Consider the following 23,582-nt stretch of genomic DNA (forward strand, 5'->3'; position numbering starts at 1 on the left):
AGAACCGAGTGAGAAAGCATTTGATGTTTTGTAGACCATTACACAGGCAGAAAACAGAACAAGCAAAGGAAAAAAATAAAACCCTAAGGTTTGGAAAGCGGTGTGCAATGTCCTCTAATGGAAGCATTTGTTTTATTTTTGTACATGCATAATAGATATATATTAAATTATTTATTTTTCTTAAACTAAAAAGGTAATATCTGCTATACACTTTAAGGGAATATAATGTAGGTAAAGTTTTGTAATAATGTAAAGTCCTCTGGAAATTTTTTATATTCATCATGTGTAATGACATTTACTATTGGCTCTTATTTGCATATGAAAATTGATGAATAGTCAGAAAGTCTGATCAAGCATCAGTACTCTGTGAATTCACTTTGCTCTCTCCTCTATGTCCCAGTTAGAAGAGAATAGAACTTCCTATATTTTTCCTCTATGAGATATAATTGCATATTTAGTATTATTGTTAGAGTATGTTTCTTAAGGATGTCTATCAAATAGTGAGCACTCAGTAATAAATGGTAATAAGAGAACATGTAGAATTGCTAATCTAAATATATAATCTTTTATGATAATTAAATTTGAAGAGATAATTTCATTGTGCACCCTCTAACTCCTACATTATTAGGTGACTCTACAATTTAGTCAAGGTCTTTCGAGTATGGAGCACAGAACCTAAATTAGTAAATGACACTCTACAATTAAATTTAATAAAATTTTTGAAAATTTCCTATATTTCAGGCCAAGAGTTACTAAATATTTAGTGTTCTGTTACTCTATTACATGCAAAGCAATGTGAAGGCAATATCATGTTTATCTTGTTTACAATTTTCTCTCTGGCACCCAGAGAAGTCCTTGGCCATATATATATATATATATATATATATATATAATAAAATTTATTGTGGGAATTTCAATCTAATATAATAAAATATCAAGTTGAGCTTAAATTATCTGCAAGTACCATAATAAATTCAATGTTATTTGCTAATTATTTTTCACAAATACAATTGTGTTAACTAATTTGTTGTAAAAATAACAAAAATAATGTTAACCTTTCTTAAAAAGTTTGTACCAAGTGACGAAAAAATCCAGTTGAGTGTCCAAAAGAACAGTAACACAGCAGCATTACTCTTTTTAAACATATTTAGAATCCTAATAATCAGGCCTTTTCAGTAAAGGAGAAAAATTAATCATAATGAACTATTTTTTGTGATAACATACAAACTCACAGATACAAATAGAGTTCAAGATGAAATTAAGTGTCTGTTTCAAACGGTTTTAATAAAATATATGACATAAAAGTACAAATATACAGTTGCAAAACTACATGCACGGATATAAAGTATTGTGATTGATTTTAACTTGTTAAACTTTAATATATTATATTTTTGTATATTGCCTATAACAATATTAATCTTCCTATGGTTTTGTTATTCTTTTAGAATCTTAAGTAGTACAATTTGGCAAAATAATGGAAATGACTTTTGCCATATCCTCTCTCTCTTCCCAGGTGTGAAAAATGGTATGAGTTCATTTTTCCATTGTTCTTTCCTTTTATCTCAAAGTTTAAAATGCAGTGTGAATCTAAATGATTAAATCAAAAGTGTGGCTCTGCCTTAGGAGTAGACATTCTTTTATTCCTTTATTTATTTTCCTAATAAACTTGCCTTCACTTAATAAAAAAAACCACGCAAGCAAGTAGAAATAGCCTATAGTATTCTGTTCAATTGTAATAAAATAATGCAATAATATTTTCTTGTATATTAACTTTGCAGAATCTGTTGCTTCTGAGGAAATCATTGAACTGACTACCTATGTGTTATCTTTTATTGTACAAGTCAGCTTATCATTAAAGCTGCTACTGAATTCTATTGAACTTCTACATTGAAAACTGTTCTAACTGAAACTATCATGGAATGAAAAGTTGCTAGGATACCATTTTTCATTTTTAATATTTCTTGAACAGAGGCTTCATGTCTTGTGGAAGGGGAAATGCTTTTTGGAACAAACTTTAATCTGTATTAAATCTGACAATCTAATCTCTATTATTTCTGAGCTAACAGGAAAAAAATACCAATGCGTTTTTTAAAGTCGTTTCCTGGGAGTGCTGAATGAAAAAACATGTCTAATGAAACTAATAGATAAGACACTACTACAGCCAGGACTAAGTGCCTGTACATGGAGGTGCTAATGCATTCCTGCCTAAACATATGATGCATTGGAAAGTTGGCTACCTTTCACAAATGACATCTAAAGAGATGGAGCAAGGTTACACTGTTGGTCAATTGTCATAAAAAAAAGAGGTACTAGTGACTCAAATGTCTGAACATTTGAATAAAAAATTTATATTATATGTCTTGTTAAAATAAGCATCTATTAATATAATAATATTCACACAAATAACTAGTAACTATCAATGTCAATACCTTTCAATTTATAGGGTATACTCTTTTAATTAAAAATTATTAATGTATTCACAAATATTTGATTTTCTATATATGACAATTGTTTAAGATATCAGACCACAAAAAACAAGAACTGTTTTCTATTAGGGCTTACATTCTCGCCAGGGTTATTGGAGTAAAGATATGGAGAAGGGTCATTTGATTTCACTTAAAATTCAAAAATATTATCTTTTGTTTTACTTTCATAAAGGGTTATTTTTTGAGAAATTATGTGAACTGTATTCTTCCTGAATGCCTAAGGGTTTCTTTTTGTTTTTGAGACAGTGTCGTGCTCTGTCACCAGGACTGGAGTGCAGTGGCGCCATCTTAGCTCACCACAGTCTCTGCCTCCTGGGTTCAAGCAATTCTCCTTCCACGTCCCGGAAAGGGGCTCCCCCAATTTTAGGTGGTAACTGCATTTTTAAAAAATTATTATTCTAGGCCAGGCACGGTGGCTCACGCCTGTAATCCCAGCACTTTGAGAGGCCGAGGCGGGAGGATCACAAGGTCAGGAGATCAAGAACATCCTGGCTAACATGGTGAAACCCTGTCTCTACTAAAACACACACAAAAAAAATTAGCCGGGTGTGGTGGTGGGTGCTTGTATTCCCAGCTGCTAGGGAGGCTGAGGCAGGAGAATGGCATGAACCCGGGAGGTGGAGCTTGCAGTGAGCTGAGATCGCACCACTGCACTCCAGCCTGGGTGACAGAGTGAGACTCCGTCTTGGAAAAATAAAAATAAAAATAAAAAAATAATTGTTCTTATGGAGAATCTCATATTTAAGCTCCACAAACCATAGCTCTGCCCCTAGGCTCATTTAGCTTACTATGAAAAATGAACTTGATATATTGCTAGAAATATTTATACACAAATAATCAAAAGGGGGTAGAAAATGCAAAAAGCAAAGCAAAAGGAAGCAAAGCAAAACCACCTCAAATCTGCAGAGAATTCTAGAACAAGCTTTGCCACTAATGAGCTGTATGAACTTCAACAAACTAATTAATCTTTCTAGTTCTCAGTTTTCTCATTTGTAAAATTAAGATTCTGAAGTAAATATTCTCTTAGGTACCCTCTAGGTTTTAATATCTATCATTCTAAATTATATTTTTGTTTGATTGCTTTAGCATTCCATTACCACATGCACATAGAGTTGGCAACTATTAGGGCTGAGAAATTTTCTATTAAATGTAAGTTTAGCATGCACTTTAAGTTGACACATGGAATATTTACATGCCCATGCAGGTTAAAGGCATTTGTTAAAAAAAAGAAAAATATAAAATAAGATAATTTCCCCAGAAAAACTTACAAAAACAAAAGCATGCAATAAATTAGCATTCAAAATCAGAATAACAGAAATTGAGGTGGTAACTTCTGTAGTTAAATTAATATTTTTTTCTCTTCTGTTAATAGCTCTTTCTGTGTGATTTACCTGAATGATTAGATTGTCCTCATGTTTTCTAAAATCAAATCTCAAAGCTTTTTAATTCAATAATAAAAGGTTATCAGGTTAGTTTGTACCTTTTGATATGGTTTGGCTATGTCCCCACCCAAATCTCATCTTGAATTGTAGCTCCCATAATCCCCACGTGTCATGGGAGGGACAGGGTGGGTGATAATTGAGTCATGGGGTGGGTATTTTCCATGCTGTTCTCGTGATAGTAAGTCACACGAGATCTGACGGTATTATAAAGGGCAGTTTCCCTGCACACGCTCTCTTGTCTGCCATCATGTAAGACATGCCTTTGCTCCTCCTTCACCTTCCACCATGACTCTGAGCCTCCCCAGCCATGTGAAACTGTAAGTAAGTCTATTAAACCTCTTTTAAAATTACCCACTCTCAGGTATTTCTTCATAGCAATACGAAAATAGACTAATACGGCTTTATTATTTGAAATTTGGGCTAACTTTAAGTATATAGGGCCAGACATAGACAAGAAATTATCCCAAATTAATATTTGATTATTAAATTTAAAATTCTAATTGAATTATTATCTTAAAGTGAGATTATAGAGGCCATATTAGATATTATCCTTATATCTCTTGTACTACAAAAGGATATTTGTCATATTTTAAAATACTTTCATGAGATAATCCAATATCATTTAAATTAATTTTCCAATAAAATTTGTGGTTTGCTACCCAAATATGCTATCTTCCCTTTCACATTTGTGTTTTTACACATTTCACTTTTTTGGCTGAAATATAATTTTTCCTTTTACATTTGCCTAACTATTATTCATAGTTCAGCTTATGCATCACTTCTTTTTGGAAATCATTCCTAATTATCTATTCTGACTTGAAACAATATGATCAGAGCACCCTTACTCATTGTATGTATAACTCTTTATTTAAATTGTCCATTAACTAATCTGGACTTCCTACTCATGTGTAAAGTCCTTGAATACAATAGCTTACTTATCTATTTATTCTGAGTATTATAGTATGCAGCAGTAGCATTTTACTGGTAGTTGAATGCAGGAATAACTTAACAAGTAAACATTCTTAGACAAATGTTCCTCATATTTAACTTGACTACTTCTACTAGCCAAAATTTCTTTAGTGTAATATTTATAATTCGTGTTATTATTAAAAATTAAGATAATTATAAAAATGTATAAAATAGAGATGGATATAGCTGATTAAAAATAGGCACTAAAGATAGTAAAACAATTAAAGAGATTTAAAATGCAGCCAAGGATGAGGTTGCTATAAAATTTGCAGATATTTGTTATTATCAGACTGAAAATTTAATTCTAGACTTTTAAACCACAGAGGAAAACCTAGGTTAGTTATATAATCTACGATGTCCTTGGGCTAAAAACTGACCAATTACTCAGGAAGATAAAATTAATACTGTGACTCAGATTAAACTGATATATGTCTCAAGGTTTCTTATAAAAAGAAACTGTTAGTATTCAAAACCAGTTTCTAGTTTAAAGGGCCAGTTTTCTAAAAGATATGCTATAGGCCTTCAGCATCTTATGAAAGCACAATATAGAAAAAGAAATCATTTCTATTCAGTCCACAAATTCTTAACATCATTGCCGAATATAGTATCTTATATTCCTTAATAGAAAATTATCAAGACAGATAAGACATAGTTCTTGATTGTACAAGAGATATCTATGGATTTCAGAGAAATCATGTTGAATATTACTCATACATTTTGTGGTATAAAATTTTGCCTCTGGAAATGAGTAACAGGTTAGGTAAAAGCTTGATTAGTGAATAAGCAACAAGGCACAAAATCTCTATAACTGAATAATTTTATTTGTAAGAGTTTATATCTACTGTATATAATATTGAAGGCAGGTATTCCCTCTTTTTTTTTTTTTTTTTTTTTGAGATGGAGTCTTGCTCTGTCACTGAGGCTGGAGTACAGTGGTGCAATCTTGGCTTATCACAACCTCCGCCTCCCGGGTTCAAGCAATTCTCCTGCCTCAGCCTCCTGAGTAGTTGGGACTACAGGCACACGCCACCATACCCAGATTATTTTTTATATTTTTACTATAGATAGGGTTTCATCATGTTAGTCAGGATGGTCTCGATCTCCTGACCTCATGATCAGCCCACCTCGGCCTCCCAAAGTGCTGGGATTACAGGTCTAAGCCACCACGTCTGGTCAGTTATTCTTTCTTATTCTTCTTTTCTGCAACACCTGATGGGATTCCTAGCATTAAAAAATCTTCAATAAATGTTTATTTGAACAAGTACATAATGCATTGAAAAGACACCAGGGAATACCTAACTTATGAATTCAAAAGGCCACAGAAGACCAAGTATATAATGAGGGTTTTCCTAAGTTTTACAACGTATAAATCAGAGTATATAAGATTGCATTCTGTTAAAAAAGGTCTTCCTTCCTTCCTTCTTTCCTTCCTCCCCTCCTTTTTTCCTTTCCCCTCCCCTGTCCTCCCCTCTTCCCTCCTTTCCTTCCCTTTTCCCTTCTTTCCTTTCTCCTTCTTTCCTTTCCTTTTACTGTTGCTTTCCTTTTTCCTTCTTTCCTGTCCTTTTTCCTTTTCTTTCCCTCTTTTTTTCTTATTTCTCTTTTTCTGGGATTACTAATGGTGTCTATATTTCTTACAGAAACTGATAAAATGAGAGAAAATGAACAATAATTCCAAAATATTATTTGAAATTGTAAACACATATGTCTATATCTTTATCAAATCTGCCTTAGTAGTAAGAAATGTAACATTATTATGATTTTCTGTGCAGTCAATATTTATGCTGGAAGTGAAGATGGTAAAGCTATCTGCTCCAAAAACTTGTTTTATTTCCTATGCAAAATTTATTTTTAATTTAATTTAATTTTATTTATTTTATTTTATTTTATATTTTTTGAGACGGAGTCTTGCTGTCACCCAGGCTGGAGTGCAATGGTGCGATCTCGGCTCACTGCAACCTCCACCTGCCAGGTTCAAGCGATTCTCCGGCCACAGCCTCCCAAGTATTACTGGCACCCACCACCACACCCAACTAACTTTTGTATTTTTAGTAGAGACAGGGTTTCACCATGTTGGCCAGGCTTGTCTCTATCTCCTGATCTCAGGTGATCTACCCACCTTGGCCTTCCAAAGTGCTGGGATGACAGGCATGAGCCACCGTGCCCAGCCATTTTTTCTATTTTATCAATCAGATATCCATAAGTATAGAAAACTGTGTGTCAGTGTGTATATTTGTGTACGTGATTTGAGTATGTGGATACAAGCATGCATTATTGAGAGAGTTAACTTTTTACTTGCATCTCCAACTTACCTCCTTTTTGTTGTTCTCACTGTGGCATTATTTTTAAAATGTTTGATACCTTGTATTGAGTGGATATATTTAAATTTTGTTTCCTTGTGAAAACTTACAAAACTTTGAAGAGAGAATCCTTTTAAAGAAACATATTGTCTTGGTTTAGTAAGAAATGTGATTTCTTAAGTAAAAGAGACATGAAGAGGGCACACACATATGATATATTTAGAGAAATAGTGTCTGCACTAAAACAAGTACTCCTTTCAAGACAATGAAAGCTGACAGCCTAAAATTTGATTTTCTAGTCTAACGACTTATATTACATATATATACTATATTATAAATATATACAAGGATTGTATTATGCTGATTTTTTTTCAGTCTGTCTATTCATTACTCATTGTTATATATATATGGTTTTTAAAAGCCAAGGAAAAGACTGATGATAAATTTCACTCTGAATTCTCTTTCTTCATATATATATATACGCACACACATTTTTATATATTACATATATATTTAAGAAATATTACTTCAAGTGCTTCATATTGTCTTGAAAATAGTATTTCATATTTTAACATCACATTTCCCCCATGTGGTTTATGAAACCTCATTGATTCTGTTTCCCTGCCACATGAGCATTTCTGGATACAAAGCGTCAGATTTCTCCACTCCACCTTTGTTGCACCCCCTGATCTAACTGAAGCATCCCCAGATTATTTTAGTAAGTTTCTTCCAGCGTAATATATCAGACCAGAAGTGGAATCAGACTTATTTTAAGCAACGAGGATGAAGGCAATTTTGTGATACATTAGGACTGCCCAAATCTTTGCAGGGGGAGACAGTCCGTGTTTGCTTTTTGACAGAGACCATATACTGACTATGTCTCCCATAAGGTCAAGAACTCTGTGAATGTACAACAGTTTATCCTCTACCTTTCCTGAAAAGGAAAGGAGGTCTTTGAATCCTAACACTAGAATATGCTTCTTGAGAGACTCCTTTTTTTCTTTTTTTTTTTTTTTTTTTTTTTTGTCAAATATCAAGTTCATGAGAAGGAATTTTGAGGTTCATATTCTTGCTAAGATTGGCAGAACCCACAATGCATGAAAATGTCTTTATGTTTCTTCATACTTGAGAAATAGCTTGACTAGGAAGAGTTGAAAACCTTTGCCTGTCGGAAGTTTGAAGCATGCTTTCATTATTTTCTAGCATCTAGGATTGATAATCAAAAGCCTGATACCACTCTGATTCTCATTCCTTTTAGTTGACAGGAATTTCATTGCTGTTTCATTGCTGTTCATTCATGCTTGCTGTTCTCATTAGCTTAGGTTTTGTTTTCTTTGCCCTCACTATGGGAGATATTGTAATCATCTTTTTACCCATGATATACTGAAATAGGATACAAAATTTGAAACACATAAAATCCGTTTTTTTGTCACTCATTGTTTTTCTGATTGCTTTCTAGGAGAATCATTTTAGAAGCTCTGTGTTGTACTTTAGATTAATTTTCTCAAATTATTTTTTATTTTTCTTTCTGACTTTCACTTTACTTCTCTACTATAATGGCTATAAATGAGATATTAACTTTCTAATTATTGCTTTTTATCTCATCTATTTTCCCATAATTTAATATTTAGTCATTTTATTGATTTTAAAGAGATGACATCAATTGTAGATTTTTCTAAAACTTTTATTCAATACTCAATTGCAGCAAACATTTTAAATTTGAAGAGACATTTCTTACAATTTGCTTTTCTCTCTTTCTTTTGATAACTTCTTGTTTTTAAGGGTGAATATCTTATGGCATCTACTTGGAGATGCCAAATAAATTTGTGTTCTTTTTCTGTTTTAAGCTCTCTCTTGGAAGATGAATTATGTTTGGTTTTAAAGAAAATATAGTATTGGCTGGGGAGCCAAGATGGCCGAATAGGAACAGCTCTGGTCTACAGCTCCTAGCGTGAGCGACACAGAAGACGGGTGATTTCTGCATTTCCATCTGAGGTACTGGGTTCATCTCACTAGGGAGTGCCAGACAGTGGGTGCAGCGCACCGTACGTGAGCCAAAGCAGGGCAAGGCATTGCCTCAGTCAGGAAGCAAAAGGGGTGACGGATAGCACCTGGAAAATCAGGTCACTCCCACCCTAATACTGTGCTTTTCCAACGGGCTTAAAAAATGGCACACCAGGAGATTATATCCTGCACATGGCTCAGAGGGTCCTACGCCCATGGAGTCTCACTGATTGCTAGCATAGCAGTCTGAGATCAAACTGCAAGGCAGCAGCAAGGCTAGGGGAGGGGTGCCTGCCATTGCCCAAGTTTGATTAGGTAAACAAAGCAGCCGGGAAGCTCAAACTGGGTGGAGCCCACCACAGCTCAAGGAGGCCTGCCTGCCTCTGTAGGCTCCACCTCTGGGGACAGGGCACAGACAAACAAAAAGACAGCAGTAACCTCTGCAGACTTAAATGTCCCTGTCTGACAGCTTTGAAGAGAGTAGTGGTTCTCCCAGCATGCAGCTGGAGATCTGAGAATGAGCAGACTGCCTCCTCAAGTGGGTCCCTGACCCCCGAGCAGCCTAACTGGGAGGCACCCCAAGTAGGGGCAGACTGACACCTCACACGGCCGGGTACTCCTCTGAGACAAAACTTCCAGAGGAACGATCAGGCAGCAGCATTTGCGGTTCACCAAGACCTGCTGTTCTACAGCCACTGCTGCTGATACCCAGGCAAACGGTCTGGAGTGGACCTCTAGCAAACTCCAACAGACCTGCAGCTGAGAGTCCTGTCTGTTAGAAGGAAAACTAACAAACAAACAGAAAGGACATCCACACCAAAAACCCTTCTGTACATCACCATCATCAAAGACCAAAAGTAGATAAAATGACAAAGATGGGGAAAAAACAGAGCAGAAAACCTGGAAACTCTAAAAGCAGAGCACCTCTCCTCCTCCAAAGGAATGCAGCTCCTCACCAGCAACAGAACAAAGCTGGATAGAGAATGACTTTGATGAGTTGAGAGAAGAAGGCTCCAGATGATCAAACTACTCTGAGCTACAGGAGGAAATTCAAACCAATGGCAAAGCAGTTAAATACTGTGAAAAAAAATTAGACAAATGGATAACTAGAATAACCAATGCAGAGAAGTCCTTAAAGGAGCTGATGGAGCTGAAAGCCAAGGCTTGAGAACTACGTGAAGAATGCAGAAGCCTCAGGAGCCGACGCGATCAACTGGAAGAAAGGGTATCAGTGATGGAAGATGAAATGAATAAAATGAAGCAAGAAGGGAAGTTTAGAGAAAAAAGAATAAAAAGAAACGAACAAAGCCTCCAAGAAATATGGGACTATGTGAAAAGACCAAATCTACGTCTGATTGGTGTACCTGAAAGGGACGGGGAGAATGGAACCAAGTTGGAAAACACTCTGCAGGATATTATCCAGGAGACCTTCCCCAATCTAGCAAGGCAGGCCAACGTTCAGATTCAGGAAATACAGAGAATGCCACAAAGATACTCCTCGAGATGAGCAACTCCAAGACACATAATTGTCAGATTCACCAAAGTTGAAATGAAGGAAAAAATGTTAAGGGCAGCCAGAGAGAAAGGTCGGGTTACCCACAAAGGGAAGCCCATCAGACTAACAGCTGATCTCTCAGCAGAAAATCTACAAGCCAGAAGAGAGTAGGGGCCAATATTCAGCATTCTTAAAGGAAAGAATTTTCAACCCAGAATTTCATATCCAGCCAAACTAAGCCTCATAAGTGAAGGAGAAATAAAATACTTTACAGAAAAGCAAATGCTGAGAGATTTTGTCACCACCAGGCCTGCCCTACAAGAGCTCCTGAAGGAAGCATTAAACATGGAAAGGAAAAACCGGTACCAGCCACTGCAAAAACATGCCAAAATGTAAAGACCATCAAGGCTAGGAAGAAACTGCATCAACTAATGAGCAAAATAACAAGCTAACATCATAATGACAGGACCAAACTCACACATAACAATATTAACTTTAAATGTAAGTGGACTAAATGCTCCAATTAAAAGACACAGACTGGCAAATTGGATAAAGAGTCAAGACCTATCAGTGTGGTGTATTCAGGAAACCAATCTCATGTGCAGAGACACACATAGGCTCAAAATAAAGGGATGGAGGAAGATCTACCAAGCAAATGGAAAACAAAAAAAGGCAGGGGTTGCAATCCTAGTCTCTGATAAAACAGACTTTAAACCAACAAAGATCCAAAGAGACAAAGAAGGCCATTACATAATGGTAAAGGGATCAATTCAACAAGAAGAGCTAACTATCCTAAATATATATGCACCCAATACAGGAGCACCCAGATTCATAAAGCAAGTCCTTAGTGACCTACAAAGAGACTTAGACCCCCCCACACAATAATAATGGGAGACTTTAACACCCCACTGTCAACATTAGACAGATCAATGAGACAGAAAGTTAACAAGGATACCCAGGAATTGAACTCAGCTCTGCACCAAGCAGTCCTAATAGACATCTACAGAACTCTCCACCCCAAATCAACAGAATATACATTTTTTTCAGCACCACACCACATAGTTGGAAGTAAAGCACTCCTCAGCAAATGTAAAAGAAAGAACAGAAATTATAAGAAACTATCTCTCAGACCACAGTGCAATCAAACTAGAACTCAGGATTAAGAAACTCACTCAAAACCACTCAACTACATGGAAACTGAACAACCTGCTCCTGAATGACTACTGGGTACATAACAAAATGAAGGCAGAAATAAAGATGTTCTTTGAAACCTATGAGAACAAAGACACAACATACCAGAATCTCTGGGACACATTCAAAGCAGTGTGTAGAGGGAAATTTATAGCACTAAATGCCCACAAGAGAAAGCAGGAAAGATCCAAAATTGACACCCTAACATCACAATTAAAAGAACTAGAAAAGCAAGAGCAAATGCATTCAAAAGCTAGCAGAAGGCAAGAAATAACAAATCAGAGAAGAACTGAAGGAAATAGAGACACAAAAAAACCCTTCAAAAAATTAATGAATCCAGGAGCTGCTTTTTGAAAAGATCAACAAAATCAATAGACTGCTAGCAAGACTAATAAAGAAGAAAAGAGAGAAGAATCAAATAGATGCAATAAAAAATGATAAAGGGGATATCGCCACTGATCCCACAGAAATACAAACTACCATCATAGAATACTACAAACACCTCTACGCAAATAAACTAGAAAATCTAGAAGAAATGGATCACTTCCTCAACACATACACCCTCCCAAGACTAAACCAGGAAGAAGTTGACTCTCTGAATAGACCAATAACAGGCTCTGAAATTGTGGCAATAATCATTAGCTTACCAACTAAAAAGAGTCCAGGACCACATGGATTCACAGCTGAATTCTACCAGAGGTACAAGGAGGAACTGGTACCATTCCTTCTGAAACTATTCCAATCAATAGAAAAAGAGGGAATCCCCCCTAACTCATTTTATGAGGCCAGCATCATCCTGATACCAAAGCCTGGCACAGACACAACCAAAAAAGAGAATTTTAGACCAATATCTTTGATGAACATTGATGCAAAAATCCTCAATAAAATACTGGCAAACCGAATCCAGCAGCATATCAAAAAGCTTATCCACCATGATCAAGTGGGCTTCATCCCTGGGATGCAAGGCTGGTTCAATATACACAAATCAATAAATGTAATCCAGCATATAAACGGAACCAAAGACAAAAACCCCATGATTATCTCAATAGATGCAGAAAAGACCTTTGACAAAATTCAACAACCCTTCATGCTAAAAACTCTCAATAAATTAGGTATTGATGGGACATATCTCAAAATAATAAGAGCTATCTATGACAAACCCACAGCCAATATCATACTGAATGGGCAAAAATTGGAAGCATTCCGTTTGAAAACTGGCACAAGATAGATAGGGATGCCCTCTCTCACCACTCCTATTCAACATAATGTTGGAAGTTCTGGCCAGGTCAATTAGGCAGGAGAGGAAAATAAAGGGTATTCAATTAGGAAAAGAGGAAGTCAAATTGTCCCTGTTTGCAGATGACATGATTGTATATCTAGAAATCCCCACTGTCTCAGCCCAAAATCTCCTTAAGCTGATAAGCAACTTCAGCAAAGTCGCAGGATACAAAATCAATGTACAAAAATCACAAGCATTCTTATACACCAATAACAGACAAACAGAGCCAAATCATGAGGGAACTCCCATTCACAATTGCTTCAAAGAGAATAAAATACCTAGGAATCCAATTTACAAGGGATGTGAAGGACCTCTTCAAGGAGAATTACAAAACACTGCTCAATGAAATAAAAGAAAGAGGATACAAACAAATGGAAGAACATTCCATGCTCATGGGTAAGAAGAATCAATATCGTGAAAATGGCCATACTGCCCAAGGTAATTTATAGATTCAATGCCATCCCCATCAAGCTACCAGTGACTTTCTTCACAGAATTGGAAAAAACTACTTTAAAGTTCATATGGAACCAAAAAAGAGCCCGCATTGCCAAGACAATCCTAAGCCAAAAGAACAAAGCTGGAGGCATCATGCTACCTGATTTCAAACTATACTACAAGGCTACAGTAACCAAAACAGCATGGTACTGGTACCAAAACAGAGATATAGATCAGTGGAACAGAACAGAGCCCTCAGAAATAATGCCACATGTCTACAACCATCTGATCTTCAATAAACCTGACAAAAACAAGCAATGGGGAAAGGATTCCCTATTTAATAAATGGTGCTGGGAAAACTGACTAGCCATATGTAGAAAGCTGAAACTGGATCCCTTCCTCACATCTTATACAAAAATTAATTCAAGGTGGATTAAAGATTTACATGTTAGACCTAAAACCATAAAAACCCTAGAAGGAAACCTAGGCAATACCATTCAGGACATAGGCATGGGCAAGGACTTCATGTCTAAAACACCAAAAGCAATGGCAGCAAAAGCCAAAATTGACAAATGGTATCTAATTAAACTAAAGAGCTTCTGCACAGCAAAAGAAACTACCATCAGAGTGAAAAGGCAACCTACAAAATGGGAGAAAATTTTCACAACCTACTCATCTGACAAAGGGCTAATATCCAGAATCTACAATGAACTCAAACAAATTTACAAGAAAAAAACAAACAACCCCATTAAAAAATGGGCGAAGGATATGAACAGACATTTCTCAAAAGAAGACATTTATGCAGCCAAAAAACACATGAAAAAATGCTCATCATCACTGGCCATCAGAGAAATGCAAATCAAAACCACAATGAGATACCATCTCACACCAGTTAGAATGGCAATCATTAAAAAGTCAGGAAACAACAGGTGCTGGAGAGGATGTGGAGAAATAGGAACACTTTTACACTGTTGGTGGGACTGTAAACTAGTTCAACCATTGTGGAAGTCAGTGTGGCAATTCCTCAGGGATCTAGAACTAGAAATACCATTTGACCCAGCCATCCCATTACTGGGTATATACCCAAAGGATTATAAATTATGCTGCTATAAAGATACATGCACATGTATGTTTATTGTGGCACTATTCACAATAGCAAAGACTTGGAACAAACCCAAATGTTCATCAATGATAGACTGGATTAAGAAAATACGGCACATATACACCATGGAATACTATGCAGCCATAAAAAATGAAGAGTTCACGTCCTTTGTAGGGACATGGATGAAACTGGAAACCATCATTCTCAGCAAACTATCGCAAGGACAAAAAACCAAACACCACATGTTCTCACGCATAGGTGGGAACTGAACAATGAGAACACATGGACACAGGAAGGGGAACATCACACTTTGGGGACTGTTGTGGGGTCAGGGGAGGTGGGAGGGATAGCATTAGGAGATATAACTAATGCTAAATGACGAGTTAATGGGTGCAGCACACCAACATGGCACATGTATACATATGTAACAAACCTGCACATTGTGTACATGTACCCTAAAACTTAGAGTATAATAATAATAATAAAAAGAAAATATAGTATTTATGTATATCTTAACTCATAGCCTAGGAATCTTGATAGACGGTGTATAAATAATATTAAGCAATAAATACTTGGAGCTCCAAGTACACAGAAGTGATGAATAAAATGAAGATTTTAGAAAGACTTGATTAGAGATCAGCCTATAAGATAGGTAATCTTTAAATTGCAGAATACAGGGGACCTTTTTCTGACTTATTAGTTATAAACTCTATTATTCTAATGATATTACAATGGCTATTACAAAAATGACAGTCATAGTTCTAACACTGTTTTCCTCTTTTTCCCTCTCAGGAGAATTCAGGAGAAAAAGATAAACACTGGACTCCACAGGACTCTATCTATCTATCTACTTATTTACCTACATATCCATCTGTCTATATCTATGCCTATATTAAAATCTGTATCTATCCTCTAAATTTAAAATACTTTAATTAAATCATTCCATGAATTTATTCCACAGGAATCTTTAGGATTGATCTATGCTATCAATTTCACTCAGACATTGAATTTCAGAATTTTTTTAAAATTACTTTTTAAAATTGTTTTACATGTCTGTCTTTTATTTTGTATGGGTAAGTTGACAGAATAAGTCTTATTTAATAAATTAAAAATATAAAAAAATCAAAATATTATTACACTATTATTATTATTTACTTTTTTTTTGGCAACAGCATGTTATGTTAGAAAAAATATGACTATTGAGTCAAGGAATCTGAGATTAAATCCAAAGTTTTCCTTGTAAAGTGATGTGAAATAGGGAAAGTTAGTTGACTACTTTTTTCATCACTTTTTGTACAATTAAAATGACATAAACAGTATTTGTGTTATAGGGTAGTTTTGAGAATTTAATCAGTTAACAAATAAATAGTAGAATGAACAAATGACCATTTTTTTCCTCTACTGTCCTAATATCTGATCATTCTTACTTTGGAAACATATATAGACATCAGTGTTCTTGGAAAGCAAGGCTTGTATTTCACTATTGATGACAATAAGTTGAGCTACTTCTCCTTCCTCACCTTGAAAACGTAAGGCCAATAGTGTGCTTCCAACAAGAGACTTTAAATCTGGAGTGACCAAAGCAAAGAAGGAAAGAAAGATTTTGTTTTGTATTTGTTTTGCATTGTCAAAGGTTGAAGCAACATTAAGTAAGTTTGGAGGAGAATGTAACTTAGAGCTACCTAATACATCTAGAGTAGGTAGAGGCAGAGACACCAGCTGAAGCATCCAGCATCTTTCCATAGAAACATCTTTGTCCTCACCAGGCATTCACCGAGATGTAATTGTGGTCTCTGTTTAACTATCAAGCTTCTTTTGGTTTTAGCCACTTCTGACACATTTGGTCAATTTTCTAAGCTAACCATTATGTTTCCAAAAGATTCCTCTTATTTATGGATCACTTAGTTTATCCTTGTTGTACCCATATAAAAGCAATCTCTTATAGTGACATTGTCAGGAATTGCATGAATAACAACCTTCAAATATCTACTAATAATAAGAACACTGGCAAAAAAATATTAAACTCTGGAAACTAAAAATAAGGCTGGGAACAATATAGGAAGCATGTATTCAAGAAAAACAATGAAATCTAGAGAACAGTAAGGTTTAAATATGCTTATTTTTATCTCCTTCTCTGTAATGTTGTGGTTGCCACCAATCCACTACAAAATATTCCACAAAACTGAATATGAGAAAACATTTCCCAATTCATCCATGATGCCAATATTACCTTGATACCTAAACCAGACAGAGACATGATAACTCTAGACCAGTATCTCTTGTGAATATAGATGTGAAATCTTCCACAAAATACTAACAAATAAAGAAAAGCAGCAAAATATAAAAAGAGTTCTACACTGTGACTAAGTGTAATGTATTTGAAAAAGACATTGTGTATTAACATCTGAAAATTATTAATTTAATATACTCTACTAATTAATTGAAAAAAGACAAAAATCACATGCATATTTCAATAGATACAGGAAAATCCAATACCCTTTTCATGATAAAAACATTCATTGAACTAGGGGCCAGGCAAGGTGGCTCACGCCTGTAATCCTAGCACTTTGGGAGGCCGAGGCAGGTGGATCACCTGAGGTCAGGAGTTCAAGACCAGCCTGGTCAACATGGGGAAATCCCATTTCTAAAAGTGAAAACAACAAGAACAACAAATAAAACATTCATTGAACTAGGAATACAAGGGACCTTTCTCAGCCTGATAAAAACATCTATTTTTAAAAAAGGAGAAACGTATTTAATAGTGAAAGTCACTTGTATAGTGAGTGCTGGAGGGTCAAGCCATTGCCGTGGGGGAAACACACACACACACATAAAAAAGAAAAAATAATAATAAATACAAAGAAATATATTAATCTATTAAATATGTTCAACCAGATTTCAGGATACAAGTTAAATATACAAATACAAACTGTATTTCTATACACTAGCAATAAAAAATCTGAAAATGAGATGAAAAAACAATCACATTGATAATAATATCAAAAATAAATTATTTAGGAATAAATTTAGCAAAATAGGTACAAGACTAGGGACCTAACTCAACAGAATGACATCTCATATACAGGATTGGAAGATTTATTTTTTTTTATGTGGCAATACTCACAAATTGATCTGGAGATTCAATGCAATCAATATTTAAATCCCAGGTACCCTTTTGTAGAAATTGATAAACTGATCTTTTTAAAAAAAATATGGAAATACAAGGGACCCAGAATATCCAAAAATTCTTAAAATAAAAACCAAAGACAGTGTGATCACACTACATGATTTTAAAAACTACTACAAAGCTTCAGTAAACAAGAAAATGTGGGAATGGCATAAAGATATACACATAGACTAATGTAATAGAATTGAAAAATACAAAAATAAACCCTCACAGTTATGGCCAATTGATTTTTGACAAGGGTGCCAAGAATTCAATGGGAAAGAAAGGTCTTTTCAACAAAAGAAGCAAGGACAGCACGCAAAAGAATGAAGTAGAACTGCTATCTCATGACAAATACAAAATTAACTCAAAGCGCGGATCATATTTCTTAATTTAAGACCTTAAATGTTTGAAATCTAAAACTTTAAAAAGACAACACAGGCATAAATCTTCATGAACATAGATTAGAAAATAATTTTTTGGATATATCAATAAAACCACAAGCTAAATAAATAAATAAATAGAATTTCATGAAGTTAATAACTTCTGTGCTTCAAAAGGCACTATTAAGAAAATTGCAGAGCGTCAGGAGAAATAGCGAACGCATGCTGGGCTTAATACCTAGGCGATGGGTTGATAGGCACAGCAAATCACCATGGCACATGTTTACCTATGTAACAAACCTGCACATCCTACACATGTACTCCAGAACTTAAAACTAAAAAAAATTAAAATTCATAGAATGGGAGAAAATATTTACAAATCTTAGTCTGATAGAGGCCTTCTAACCAGAGTATCAAAAGGTAAAAGGAACACTTAACAATAAAAAGAAAAATAACCCCAAGACAAGAATAGGAAAATATTTCAATAGAGCTTTCTCCAAAGAAGGTATACAAAAAAGATTCTCAAAAATAATTAGAAATGAGAAACTAGGAAATGCTTATAAACCCACAATGAGATACTACTTCAAATATACTGGGATTATTTAAATAAAATCACAATTTTAAGCAAAAATGTGAAGAAACTGGTACCCTTATACATTGCTGGTGTGAACAGAAAATGGTGCAGCCACTTTGGAAAACAGTTTTGCAGTTTCTCCAAAAGTGAAACCAAGAATTAACCACAGGACTCAATAATCCCACACCTAGATATATACCAAAAACAACTGAAAACATATGTTCAAACAAAAAGGCATATATAGTAGTTTAAGTCATAACAGCCAAACTATAGAAATAAATGTCCTTCTATTGATGATGTATTAACAAATGTGGTAAAGCTTAATAATGGAATATTGTTCATCCATAAACGGAATGAAATATCGATATACACTACCTGAAATTGACTTTAAAACATTGTGCTACATGAAAGAAGCCATACACAAAAGGCCAGAAATTGTATAATTATTTTTACATGAAATATTCAGAATGAGCAAATCCACAGATAAACAGCAGATTAATTGCTGCTAAGGAAAGACTGGGTTATTAAGACTGACAATGTGTTGGGTATAGGATTTCTTTTCAGGATGACAAAAATGTTTTGGAATTTGCTAGTGGTGATGTCTGCTCATCTCAATATATTCAAACACACTGATTTCTGTACTTTAAAATTTAATTAACTTTATGATATGTGAATTATATCTGAATTGAAACCAAACTAAAAGCAGAAACAACCCCTACCATATATTTAATATATAAGATGTTGCATAGCATATAAAAATCCATAATAAATAATCACTGTTATGCTTTACCAATTTCTCCGAAAACACTTAACTGAAATAGTGCATTGTAGTAATGTCTTATTTAATTTTATATGACATAAAATATTATGAAAAAAGATAATATATAGAATTATATGCTTAAAGACTTAAGTGATAAAATAAAAATTTGTAGCATACTGAGAAAAGTGTGGTCTTAATTTGTTTAATTCCCTGGGCAGATCTTTGCTCCCTTGATGTCACAGAATTTAAATGAATATAATTTTTATATGTAACTTTATCCAGCAGAATGATCATTTTTCGATAGCTGTGAAACATTTTAAACCACGCAGTTTTAGCAACTACAGAACTCATGTGACTTTCTCATAAAATCATGTAAGTTTTTTTTTTACATAAATCAAAGGGAAAAAAGCTAGATAAGTCAAAACACATTTTGAGGTTTCATTTTTTTCAATTTTTAAAATTTTACTTTAGACTCTAGCTTCTTTTCACTTGAATGTATAATATGTTATTATATATTGAATTTTGTAAAACCTCTGCATACCACACATAGATACAAATTAATGGTGTGGCAAATAAAATGATACATTTTAGTTTCTGAACGAGTAGAAAACTAGCACAAACTGTTGGTTTCACACTTAAACCCAATCCTGCCGATTATACTGAAGAGAGAGGAATCATATATATTTGAGAGCCTAACATCATTTGTGACGTTCTGAGTGAGACAAAAATTTAGAGCACTGCCTTGAGAAAATATCTGGGAGGAAAACTTGATATGTTCTTTTTTTACTACCCCATATTGTTCCCTTAGGAAGAGTTACTGCATGTTTCCTATCCCTCAGTGATGATACATCAGTGTCAGTGCAGAACTTGCCAGAATTGGATTGTTAACATCACAATGCCATCAGAGCCCAGCTTGAATGAGGATTTTGAATAGCAGAAGCAAACAGACTTGCTGGTCATGAATATTACCTTCTCATTTAAGCTACCAGCTCTAAGGTTAAGGCATCCACAGATAAGAAAGAAAATCTTAAGAGGATTTATGTGCAAATGGAAGTAAATAGATGCAACCCCTGAGGTCTACATACTAGAGATAACGGCAAATAGGTTGAGCGAAGTCAGCTTACAGGCTTAGGGCTTCATGCCCAGCTGTAATTCCCCCAGCTACTCCTGATTGTTTTGATAAGACACAAAAACGTATCATATGCCTTAGCCCTTCATACAATTACCCAAAGTATCTGATACTGGCCACATGTGTACTCAGATAAAAGAATTATGTATTTCAGAGGCCGCAACTACCATTAACCAGCATTAGAAGAGACAGAGAAAGAAACAGAGCATTAAGAAATGGTGGGAGAGAGGAATAGAAAGAAGAGCAGGAAAGAAACAGTAGAAAAAAAAAGAGGAGAAAAAGGATGAACAACAGAAAGAGGAGAGAGAGATAAAAAAAAAAGAGCTGGGGGAAGGAGAGAGAAGGAAGATGAATCTACAATAAAGAAGAGTTAAAGAAGCAGATAGGAATTTGAAATAGGAACAGTACATAGCCTAACAGAGATAAGGGAGAATATGAAAACCACTAAGAAGAAGAAAGCAATTATAATGAATTACCAAGTAGGGATAGCAAGAATGTAAAAAACAAATTTAATTGACATTAAGATATCAATACATGAAATATATACCATGATGCACACAGATTAAGAACAATACAGAAGGCTGAATATTAAAGTTACCTCTCAGGAAAGGATAAAGACAAAAATATAAAATAAAACTTAATAATATGATAGACTAAGGAATATCAACATCTATGCAATGGAAGTCCCTGGAAGATGGAAGGAGGTAAATCAAAGGCTGAAACTTTACATTGGAAGATCAGCAATCTTAGGCCAAGGATGTTTATTGTATTTGAGTACGATACATAATGCCGAACTTCCTATGATTCAACTGATCATAAAGGAATAAGACTGATTATAAAGGAAGCACTCTGCCTCATCGGAGAACACAGCTATCTTGTGCCCCCATCAACCTGGCTTTAACTGACTGAACCTTTTATTGGCGTGTAAATCAAAGGCAGTCTTCTACAAGGGCATTGTCAGTCATCTTTCCTTCTCTCTCTCTTTCGTTTTCTCTCTCTTCCCCCATCAATCTGTGTATATTTAATTTCTTTAAATTTTACTTTGGATTGATGGTGGAGTAGACATGAATGCAAAACACAGTGCTGGGAACATGAACATTGAACAAGTATTAATTTTGCTTACCTGTGAATGTCCAAATCTGTGGATTTGCAATTAAACTCTGTTATCTGTCTAATATGTATATTCTAAATATAGGAAAGGAAGCACTTAGTCAATTTGCTGGCATATTTTAGATCTTCAAAAGAAAGTAATTTGTACTTCTCCTTACGATCCTCATAAGACAAAGTGTAAATTCAAGAACTGTTAGTCTTTATTAAATTGTTCTTTATAATATGTATATAGAACTTTACAATTTACAAAGTGATTTCATAGTCATTTTAATTATTATATTTTTGTCTACTTAAAAACCTTGAATTGGTGGCAAATCACAAAACCAAGGCTGAGTTTAAATGCTGGCCCCAAATCATGCAAATAGAAAGTGATAAATTCAAGATGCACATCGAGATCCAAATCCAGGTATAGTTCTCTCTAGTTCCTGGTTACCCCATAGCAGGGAACAGATAAATCCTGTCATAATGACTTATGGTGCCAGCGAATGTGTTGCTCTTTCTCTAAACGTTTATTGTCCTCTTCCCCACAGCTTTTTCAAGGTGGAATCAATTAGGTACAAAGACATAGATGTGCTTATTCAATAATATGAGAGAAACTACCTTAAGTTTCACTCAACCCACATTAACTATTTTTCCTTCTGGGTTGCACTACTTCGGCCTTTCCATGTTACTTCATTTTTCCATATTCAACTGTACATATCGTATGATCTTTGAGGACAGCTTGAGGTCTACTTTGAGGATGGCTTGGAGTCTACTCTTTTAGAGAACTTTAATATGTATCTCAACGGTTTAAAATTAAGACTAGTAAACACAGGAAGATGTCAAGAAATTTAAATACAAAATATGCCTCAAATAAGCCCATAATTTACTTAAAGATAATGATAATTGATGACATTGTCATAGTTTGGATGTTTGTCCCCCCAAAACTCATGTTGAAATTTGATCTCCAGTGTCAGAGGTGGGGCCTACTGGGAGATGTTTGGATCATGGGAGCGGATCCCTCATGAATGGCTTGGTGCTGTCCTCATGGTAATGAGGTCTTGTTCTATTAGTTTCCTCAAGAGCTGGTTGTTAAAAAGAGCCTGACACCTGCTCCTGTCTCTCTTGCTTCCTGTGTAACCATGTGATCTCTGAATGCATGGCCTCCCTTTGCCTTCTGTCATGAGTGGAAACTTGGAAACTTTCACTAAAGGCCTAATATTCCAGCTAGAAGAATAGTGAGCCAAGAAATTTTTCTATGTTAATTACCCAGGTTCAGGTATTCCTTTATCGCAACACAAATTTACTAAGACAGACATCAATAATATATTTTATCGTATAGTTATATTATCAATAACATGTTTCTAAAAGTAATATCAATAAAGTAAGATCTTACCTAGACCATGTCTGTGTGTTGACATTGGTGGTAAGACAGTCCATGTCTTGGTTTTGGGATTGTAACATTCAACAGTGTTCAATGTCTTTAAGCCATCTCGACCTCCAATTACAAAGAGTTTGTCATCAATAACAGCCACACCAAACTGCAACCTTCTGCCATTCATCATCCCTGCCTGGATCCACAGATTTGTTCTCAGATCATATTTCTCTATAGTTGTAGCTCCTGATAAAACATAAAATCAAAAAGTCACCAATTGCTATAAATTCAACAAACAGCCTGCCAAAGCAGGGTACAAATTAGGATGTGAAAACACTCTTGTCATATTCATTTTTTTTAAAAGAAAAAGTGGCAGAAAAACAAAAGGAGTAGTAATTCAACTACT

At 34.9% G+C, this 23,582-nt stretch overlaps 1 protein-coding gene across 1 annotated transcript in view; it reads right to left on the reverse strand.

Moving 5' to 3' along the window:
* Window positions 1-23,582, reverse strand: part of KLHL1 (kelch like family member 1) — a 428,752-nt gene that overhangs the window by 79,399 nt on the left and 325,771 nt on the right. Inside the window, exon 7 of the mRNA XM_003827457.5 lies at window positions 23,198-23,422. Within this exon, the coding sequence (XP_003827505.1) occupies window positions 23,198-23,422 (225 nt within the window). The remainder of the gene's footprint in view (window positions 1-23,197; window positions 23,423-23,582) is intronic.

The sequence above is a fragment of the Pan paniscus genome, chromosome 14, assembly GCF_029289425.2.
Source record: "Pan paniscus chromosome 14, NHGRI_mPanPan1-v2.0_pri, whole genome shotgun sequence".
Classification (NCBI taxonomy): Eukaryota; Metazoa; Chordata; class Mammalia; order Primates; family Hominidae; genus Pan; species Pan paniscus.